General features: G+C 41.4%; 1 protein-coding gene across 2 annotated transcripts; it reads right to left on the bottom strand.

Annotated features, from left to right (window-relative positions):
• Nucleotides 1–734: 734 nt before the first annotated feature.
• Nucleotides 735–8,945, bottom strand: RAB9B (RAB9B, member RAS oncogene family). 2 transcript variants are annotated; one of them, XM_079911434.1, is made up of 3 exons: nt 8,768–8,945; nt 4,042–4,108; nt 735–3,058 (listed from the first exon to the last, which is right to left on the bottom strand). In XM_079911434.1, the coding sequence occupies exon 3, from the start codon at nt 3,014–3,016 to the stop codon at nt 2,411–2,413; it is 606 nt and encodes a 201-aa protein (XP_079767560.1). In that variant the 5' UTR covers nt 3,017–3,058; nt 4,042–4,108; nt 8,768–8,945; the 3' UTR covers nt 735–2,410. The 2 variants fall into 2 exon arrangements, with proteins under 2 accessions (XP_079767560.1, XP_079767561.1); XM_079911435.1 differs by lacking the exons at nt 4,042–4,108; nt 8,768–8,945 and adding an exon at nt 4,015–4,031.
• Between the last annotated feature and the right edge of the window lie 1,004 nt (nt 8,946–9,949).

Consider the following 9,949-nt stretch of genomic DNA (forward strand, 5'->3'; position numbering starts at 1 on the left):
TTGTACTCACAGATTTCAGCCTTTGGTGGTTTTTTTTTATCTTACCCAAACTATATGTCCACAACCCACTGAGTATTACTCACCAAAATGCCACTATTTTTTGTCACTTAAGTGCTTTCATTAAGATATTGTGTAGTGATATGGCAGAAAAAAAAATTGGTATGGCTAAGAGGAAAGGGGCTTCAAATGACCTAACACTTGTCTTGTATGGACAGGAGGCCTATGAATGGGATACCTAAGTAATTTCTTTACTTAAATGATCACATGCCATTCTAATAGTGACAAGTACTTTTGTGAGTGGATGGAGGTCTTTATGAAGGCCTGAGATCTACAAATAGAAACTATTATAAGCAGAGTGCAAGTAGAAAGAGAAGGCCCCAGGTCTCATGCACTTAAAAACAATTAGCATTTAATAGTTCCGACATACATATTTTCACCCTAACATGATTGTAGCAAAATGATCATAGAACTTGGAAACCAGTGTGGCTGGCTATAGGCATAGGCAGGATAGAGACCAATACTTAAGAGCTATGGGGTCCCAGTTCTGGCTTTGACTTCTGGCATCAAAATTAGTTGGACAATGGGGTCTGGACTATATTTAAATTGGAAATATTGAGCATTACTGGGTTAAAATATCATTTTCCACTTATCAATGTGGCCAAAAAGTCCCAGAGCTCTTAAAGCACATAAGGTCCCACATGTAAGGCTGATTCCATATGTGGCTACAATGGAGAGTTCTAGGCTATATTCCTGTGAAAGCTCCTGTCCCCTTCCCAACCTAGGTCTCTTTTGGGGTCATTTCTAACTGTCTCTCACTACCTTGGGTCACTGTTTTTATCATAGATGTTGTAAAAGTATAGATTAAAATCTATGCAGGACAAATATATCAACTGACAAGAACTAGCGGCATATTAATAATATAGTATATAGCTGGCAGTCATGGTAATCAAAATTTGACAAACTGTTTTTGTATTTTAATATGGTATCTTCAGGATGTTTATACTGGGCACATAATGATTACTCAGAGCTCAAGAACTTTTCCTGCCATAGTGCAAAAGCAAAAGAAAGAGCTATGTAGTTGCTGTTAAATGCTGATCCCAGAGTAGTTTGAGAAATTTTAAAGTCCCTTTCCATAGTCTTAGCTGTTGCCTTAAGATATATCTAACTAAAGCATGGCACTGAAACGTAGTTTGTAGCTCGCAGATTCCTAGAACTCAGAGCTGGAAGGGACCTTAAACCAAACATCTAGCCAGTACAGAAATTATTTTTACGATATTTTAACAGATGGTCATCCAGCATCTTGAATATTTTCCCTAGAAGGGGGTTCACTATTAAGGCAGTCCATTCTATTGTTGGACAACTCTCTTAAATTCATTCTAATGCTGGGTTAGAGTATGTTCTCTTGTTACTTTCAACGTCCTAGTTTGGCCAGCTCAACATACAGTGCATACAAGAAATCAGTTCCTTCTTATACAATAAATATTCGAGTTATGGAACCTTAGGAGAAAAGCCCAGTATCCTCCAACCTGTTCTGAAGGCTTCTCTGAGAGCACAGTATGGTGGACCAAAGGACCATCAAAATTATGAGCAGAGTGCACTGCATCCAAAGCCATATACTAAGCAGCATTGCTAAATTGATAAGAGGTTGTCAGAGAAGCAACATCCCTGTGCAGCAAAAGTAGACTTATGAAGTGAAAGCAGACCAACCTTTTATTTGCAAGGGTGGTTGGCATATTTAAACATAATCCATTCACTAGGACCCTGTTACTTCAAACACAAAGAGTATAATAAATCTCCATTGTCATTAGTGTATCTCTTATTGAGATGGTATTTTTTGAAAAGCTCAGATGGGAGCAAACCATACATAAGGATTTAAACAAGGCAGTGTACGTCATTATACTTTTGCATTCCTAATCATTACAACCTCTTTATAATTCAAGATAAGGACATCCTAGTTTGCATAATAATCATTAATGTAATACGACTCAGAGTCTTATTTTTTTCCCCTTTGGCAGACATGTCAGAAACTGCTTGGCAAGAGTTGATGGTGACATTTGTTAGTTGATTAATGGAATGCTTTAAGGGATAGCTGTAGCTCTTTAACTCCTTCATGCGGCTGGGTTCTAAGTTTAAACTGTGATTTGAAAAATATCTAAATCTTTCAGAACTAAAGCTTTCTGAAATGTCCTGAAACACACAAGAAGGAAATAGCAGAAATCACGCAAAATACACTTGGCTTGATAAAGCTTTTTTTTTTAATTGCTCTACAACTTCAATTTGAAAGGCTCTGATTGACAATCATAACCTTATCTCTTACCCTTTTGTATGTGTGTGCAGTCTTAGAGGGGCACAGTTACTCTTACACTACTGACTGACCAGTTGGGGCACACTTTTAAAAGGCTTCCCACTTTTAACAGCATGAAGATCCTGCTTTGGAACCACTGTTCAAGTCAATAGTGTGACCTAACATGCAATGCTCCAGCTGTTCCTCTACAGCTAACACCTGCCTGACAGCTTCTTCAAAGGCTACTGTCACATTAGTATCATCTTTGGCACTTGTTTCTAGATAAGGGTAATCTCCATTCTCCATGCACCAGGCCTGTGCCTCCTCAGTAGTCACTTGCCTATCCTCTTTGTCTACTTTGTTACCCAGAACTACAAAGGGGAAGTGCTCAGGGTCTTTCACATCTGCGTAGTAGATGAATTCTTTCTGCCAATTACCAAGGTTCTCAAAGCTCTGCCGGTCATCCACGCTGAAAGTCAAGAGGCAGCAGTCTGCTCCCCTGTAGAAGGGTGTCCTAAGGCTCTTGAAGCGTTCCTGCCCTGCAGTGTCCCAGATCTGGAGAGTTACAAAACGTCCATCTACCTCCAGATCTCGATTTAAGAACTCTACCCCTATGGTGTGAAAAGCCTGGGAGTCAAATTTATTGGTTACATAACGGTTCATGAGCGAGCTTTTCCCAACTCCACCATCACCCAAGAGAATGACCTTTAAGAGCAGGGATTTCCCACTCATTGTTGTAGCACCAGATGGAGAAGAGTTTATAACCAAGAGAACCTGAAAATAAAAGAAAAAGTAGAAGGGAAAACAGTTAAACCTGAAACTGAAATCAACTTCATAGTAAATTTCTCTGAATTACAAGGCCTTATTACTTAACTTCTCTTAATTCATGCTCATTAAATGATATAGTACAGCAGAAGGAATAAAACTCTTTTTCCATAAGGGAGAAAATATGTCTTGTTTTTCTGAAGTATCTTGCCTGTGCCAGGAAAATGGCTGAATGCCATGCATAAATGGACTAGCAGATGGTGCTGTAATCTGGTTCAGTTCTGACCCTATTCTAGGGGAGAAAGCCTAGAACAGGAATGTTACTCAAATGTGTAATGTATTAGCTTCTGGTCTGGACAGTTCCAAACAAGAGGCAAAGAGTATGAAATTGATTAGAGGGGTTTGAAGTCTGTTCCTGATGGAGCCAAGAACCGTTGAGGAGAGAAAGCTGTGTAAGCTGGAATCTTGATTCTGTTAGTAGAAGTTTGGTTAGGGTTACATTGGACCCCAGAACTTGGAAAAGAGAAAAAGATCAGGTTTCTTCAGGCATTTGCCCCATTATACTTGAATTGATATGGATACCCTCACAAGTAAAAGATCTTCCATAATCTTTCCTTCATGGAACAATGGCACTCAAGTTGATGACTGTTGATTGGTATCATTATAACAGCTATCATTGAAGAAGAAAATCTTGAATAGCTTATTAATTTCTGGATTTAGGTTCTAATTCCATAATAACACCAATGAAAACATACTGTAAACTCTAAAGAGCTAATAATTATACAGTATCCTTCTTGTTACCTCCACATTCTATACATGAAATACCTAGAATGCATCTTAAAATAAAAAGATCAAATGTTTACTGAACAACTACCTTGTACTAGATTTTGTTAGGTTCTTTCAAACGAGGTCCATTGTGGGAAATCAACAATGATCAAATAAAAACATATAACATATATACCTACCTAGTTGAGAATAAAATGTAAACCTACCCAGTTGGGTCTTTGTCACAATCTTAGTCTTTTTCTTGTTGTTGCTATATTCTTTCTTTTTAGGGTTCTAAAAAACAGATTGGGAAATATTATTTATAAAAATTTATTTAAAATAAAGTTAAGGCTATCTATATATAAATATACTCAAGTCAGGAAAAAAAAAACCAGACCAACCTCAACTTACCTACAGAGGATGCTTTTCACAAATATACTTGCGAGTTCAAATACTACAAATACCTAACATGGACAAAATAATTTTATTGCATGGACTTTAACTTGTCCTAACTTGAGTGTACTTTATATGATTTTTTAAAGTTTTATAGTCTCTCTATTGAGCTTTCCATTCAAAGTAAAAGTAAATCAAAGAAAGTAGATGATATTCACAATAGATGATATTCAGGAAAGAGAAAGCACAGAGGAGTCTAAGATATGTTGAAATTCTAAGTCAGAGATGAAACTCCTTACCTTTCTACCTACCAATGTTCCCATCTCTAAGAAAGTTATTAATGCACTCAGCCTTGAGGGTGTCTCTGCAACTGATTCCACAAGATCAGAGAAGAAAAAATATGTTTGAGGACTCCTTGTTTACAATATATAATCTTGGCTAATTATTTTACTCATTAATTTCAGTCATCTGTCTAGAACACAGGTTTTAGCATTTAACTGGATTTATTAAATTCAAACACGACTTCATTTATAATTATAGTTAATTATGGCAAGTGTCTTATTTCAGCAGCATCAAGAGTACTGGTCTAAAAAGAAAAAAACAGTTCCTAGATTTGCTGAGTGTTCTTTCTTACTGAGGAATAAAGAAGCTTTTAAGAAATCTCTGCTGCTTAACAATCTCATGTTATTTTTTTCAAATGTAGAAAAAGCATATAATAAGGGATTCATTAGAGATCTAAATCAGTAATTATGAATTTAAATAATGTCTTCTAAACTGATAGGTTTTATCCTCCTTCTTGGTCTATATCTATTCTAAAAAAATTCTCAAGTTTCCTACAATTCCTGATTTTTGTCCTGTTTTTTCTTCTGCTCTCAAATTGCTGTCTTTGGAACTAGCTCAAGTACCAAACATTTCTTTAAATGGAGATGAAGCAAGTGTTAGCACACTTCTTTTTTATATTGGTCTGTAGGATAATTTTACAGAGCAGAACTCTTGAACTCTCACTTGAAGGAAGTACAAACTTGGGCACAATATTGACAGTATTACGTGCCCATGCCAAGTGAACTTCCTTAAGTTCCTAGCAAACAGGTGTCCATATTATTAAATGGCTAACTCTACTTTCCCAGCTGCTGCGGATAAATGCAAATGAAGGGTCAAGAACTGAGTAAATATGGAAACCAAATACTCGGCTCCAGGAATAATGAAGTATTAATAACTATCTGAGATATTGCTGCTGTTGCTCGTTCATCCCCTATTTGGTCATGTGCACACATAACTTCTGGGTGCATAGGGTCTATACCAGGGAAGAACAATGCAGTTCAGTGTCAAGTGCACTGGGCTGGCAGCAATCAGGACAGTCTTCATCACTGCTTTCCCATTCATTGATTTTATGAACTTGGACAGGTCCCTTAATCTTGCTGTGTTTATTCCTATATAAAAATAGAGCTGGTAATGCCTGCCCTACTTAACTCATAGGATTTGGGAGGAAACAACTTATGAAGTTTGCAAAGATTTGTAAGCACTTATTGAAATTTTTAGTTTGGGATTTTTGTTCCTCTCGCTCTCCATCTCCTTTCATTCACTGGTGGGGGCCTTGTGACTCAATATTAACCTTTCTCAGAAAGCACCTGCCAGTGGGAGGATAACAATTCTTCCTTTTCTCTTTCTTCCATATCTGAGAATGCCTTGTTCCCCAACAGTTTTGAGCATTTGCATATACTACAGAATCTCAGCATTGGAGGGACCTTAAGGGTCTTCTTGTCCAATCCTGCAATTGATGCTTGAGAAAACAGTTGAGTGCCTATTGTGTGCTGTGTCCTTACTAAGGTGACCCTACACTTTCCTCTGCTGTCTCCAACTCCCATTTATTTGCTGGAGGTAAAAATGAATACAGTTAGGCTTGTCTCCTTGCTTTCAGTCACTAAATCCTGATGATTTTTCTTTGCAATATCCTTTTCCAGTCTTCTGCTACCATCCTCATTTTGGTCCACATCTCCTTGTATCTAATCTACTGTGAAAGCTTCCTGGCTCTTCTCTCCCTGCCTCTAGTTTCTCCCTACCTAATCTACTTTGCAAAGCTTCATCGCTTGAGCACCCACTGAATGTAGACCTTGTTGGAAATCATACATGTTTAAGGCAAGGTCTTACCCTCAAGGAGTTTATAAATTCACATATAAGCTTCAGATCTCATAGTTTACAGTTGAAATAGTATCATTATACTGTCTTATTTTGTTAACAAAATATGTTTTTCCTGCACAACCAAATTCTAAATTCCTGGATCATAAGGCCCTTGTTTGTATGTGTCTTTGAAGCCCCTTCATGCAGCACCAGAGTCCTCCATATGGATAATCAATAAATATTTGTTTATTAATTAGGTAAGTACCCAGAACTAATGCCTCTGAATTGATGCACAGGTACAACAGATCCACAGTTCTGTAAGATATCCAAATATTATTATTTACAAGGTGACTAAAGAGCAGAAGTTATAGACTTATTTGGATCACTTTCTAGATGGGACTTAACAGGAATTCCACCTGTTGAAAGCCAGTGGAAATGCTCCAGTTTCCCTTCATCTCCCTTCACATTTAAAAAATAAATATATAAACTTTTCCACTCCCACCAAAAACAAGAGCAGAATAATTATCTCCACATTATGTTTACAGTGGCTGCTGGCATCCCCATCAGCATCATCATCATCATCCTCATTTGAGTGTGATATCCTTTAGTACATACTTAAATTAAAAAGAACTAGCACAGTACAAAAGCAAACCAGACAATTTTTTTGTCCCCCAAAATATGCCAAATTTAAATCAAAACCTAAAAGAAGATAGCATTAAGTAGGCAAAGGAATTCTTTGATAAACCTAAGTACATTTAATAGGAAAGTCAACTCCCTTATGCATCCTTTAAGGATCCCATATCAGGTTATGATTTGGACTAAAATGTTTATTCTAATTTTGATCCTATTCAGAGAAAGATCTGGCTTTAAATGATTCAAATATCCCAGAGATGCCATTCCCCTTTCCTACCCCACTCCCCAAAACAGAGTAACAATCATTCTCTAAGGATAGTTTATTCACTTTTTTCCCCAATTAGGGTCTACGTCTTGGACAGTAAGATGAATTAGAAACTGATATGACTGATACTCCCTAGCTTTCTTTGTTCTTTAACACACTTGAAACTTTCTGAATTTGCTGTGTCTGCACCCACACAGGCTTATTAAAATTACTGTATTTAGTTGGGGATGCTTGGGGGTGGGGATGGAGGTGAGGGAGGAGGCAGTACAATGATAAGAAGGAGGTTGAACCTTCGAAAATAGTACACTTTAGTGTGATAATGAAGAGAAAGAAAAGCAAACTGGCAACACCAGTTCGGTTGCCATGGGTAGAATGATGCTCAAATCCATAGTGCAGATTGTTTGGGAGCAAGTTTTGAGAGGGATGTGTACTGCAGGGCTAAGGGTGGGGGAAGAGAAACAGGGGAGGGCTAGGCAGTGGGTGAGAGTGGCCCTGGTGGCAATCTGCACAGGCGAGGAGCCATAGTTAGAGCTGTGGGGAAAGCCCATCTTATGGTAACACATCGGTTGAGGCTCTTCAACTCGCTGTTGATTCCTGGAACAATATTTGGAAATACTGCACTGGAGAACTGAGTGGGGCTTTCTTTAATCTACGTAAAAACAATACAAATAAGAAACGATTGGATTTTGAGACCCTCTACCTTAAATGGTGTAGATTGTTTCCAATACAACCTGATGCGTGGGGCTGGGGATGGGGGAGGGTTCCATAGCAGGGAAGCCCTCTGACGCACTGGATTCATTTTGTAGAGCTAACAAGTTATCAGCTACATCCATACTCTGAGTGCAAATGCCACAGCTGTCATGCCACAGCTGTCATGCATATTCCTACATTTATGCCCATATTTATATCCTACATGCAACTAGAAGGGTCCAATGTGGAATTTCACCTCCAACCTTTCACTCCTCACAACGACAGCTCTGGGGCTATGAGCCCGAAGGCACACTAGATAGCAATTTGGCACTGTCCACAGGCCACTCCCTGAGTAGACCTCCTGGAGACGAATAGGTAAGGTTTGAGTGACATTAAGTGAGCAGGGTACAGGGAAAAGAAGCTTCCTTAGGAGGCTGGGAATGCTGGCATCTCCATGATAGGGGTACTGTTAGCATCGGGGACCCAGAAAGTGATATGTCACGCATAGTTCCAACTACCTCGGACCCAGGTTGTCTCACCTCGCCCCCAGCTCTGAGAACCAGTGGTTGTGACGCATGCGCACTGAGCCACACCCGCTCCCCACAGAGCCCTGCGCCTCTCTGCCGGGCTTTGGCAGCTGCTCTTGATTACTCAGCAACGCCCCCCTCCACCGTCACCTACCCACCCCCCAACTCCGACCCCGCGGCGCCTAGGCCCCTTTCCCAAGGTGCAACTGCCCCCGGGGGCTCACCCAGACCTCCTTCTCTTCCTCTGCCCCCGGGCCTCCCACCTTCTGACCTCCCGCGTCCTCCGGCCGCTAAGCCACTCTCGCTGCCCCCGCACCGGCACCTTACCCAACACAATGGGAGAGAGGCGGGAGAGGGCCGCGGGGGCCAGGCCGGTCAGCTCTGCGTGCCGGCAGTCCGGCTCTTCGGCGACACCGTCACTGCTCCTGCCGCCTCCTCGTCCTCAACGAGGCGGCAAGTGCAGCTTGGACCTAGGTGGCCTAACAGCTGCCGCTCGCGCCCGCTGCTGCCGCCGCACAGCGTCTCGCGCCCGCGCCCGCGCCCGCCCGGGGAGGGGGCGGGGCCCGCACCGCCTCCTCGCGCCCCTTTTTCAGCGCCAGGGACCCGGGGTAGACGCCTCCCGCCCTCGCGCTTCGAGAGCGCTCCCTGGCTCACTCACACTTCTTTCATGATCAGTGTCCAACCCTGGTCTCCTTTGTCCTCCTCCTCTCCCCTCGCAGATCAGTAGGCACAGCGACAATGGACCGTCAAATATTGCTCTCCCACTTAGCTCCTCTGTAGCCACAGCCCCATTTCTGGCAATTACTCTTCGACCTACCTCATTTATCCTACCTCCAAACCCTCTGCTTTTGCCAAGAGGATAGCACATACACACTCTTGTTTAAAATAACTCAGGGAAACACATGATCACGACACATTACTAGGCCCTCTAGCTGGCTATTGCTCATGAAATTCTCGCAGCAATCCAAAAGGAAAGGTTCACATCTGTAGCTCAGGCATAGAAGACACACTGACGTTTACCCTTACAGGTTACCGTTCTAGAGGGCCATCCTAAGAGCATTATCTGAGGTTCCCAGAAATGTTGCTGGGGTAGAATGCAATGTTCCAATTGTGCCTAGCCACCCAACCAGTCATTTCTTTTTGTCTCCTGTGCCCCTCTGGTTCCTCCAACTAATTCCTGATTTTTTCCCCTGAAATCAAAGGAGGGTGGATCTCCTGGGGTCATCTAGCCTGCACTCCATCTCTGTCAGGCAGATTCATCTTTGAAGCTTCCCTGCTGTCTGATAACCCGTCCCTAAAGTGGCACTACGCCTCACTCTCCACGTGCCCCCTCATGGCCCTCACGCACCCTCCCTCTACCTAGGCCACGCTCTTTCTGCCTCTTCCCAAGTCAACCACTCAGTCAATTCCATAAACCCTAGCTTAAATGTCACTTTCTCAGGGTAACCTCAACCCCAGAATAGAGTAAGTGCCCCAATTTATTCTCTTGCAGCCTCCTATATAGCCTGC

Source organism: Stenella coeruleoalba, assembly GCF_951394435.1.
Source record: "Stenella coeruleoalba genome assembly, chromosome: X".
NCBI lineage: Eukaryota > Metazoa > Chordata > Mammalia > Artiodactyla > Delphinidae > Stenella > Stenella coeruleoalba.

Bases quoted from the DNA above. Each gene is read 5' to 3' on its own strand.
- RAB9B (XM_079911434.1), bottom strand. From the start codon at position 3,016: ATGAGTGGGAAATCCCTGCTCTTAAAGGTCATTCTCTTGGGTGATGGT.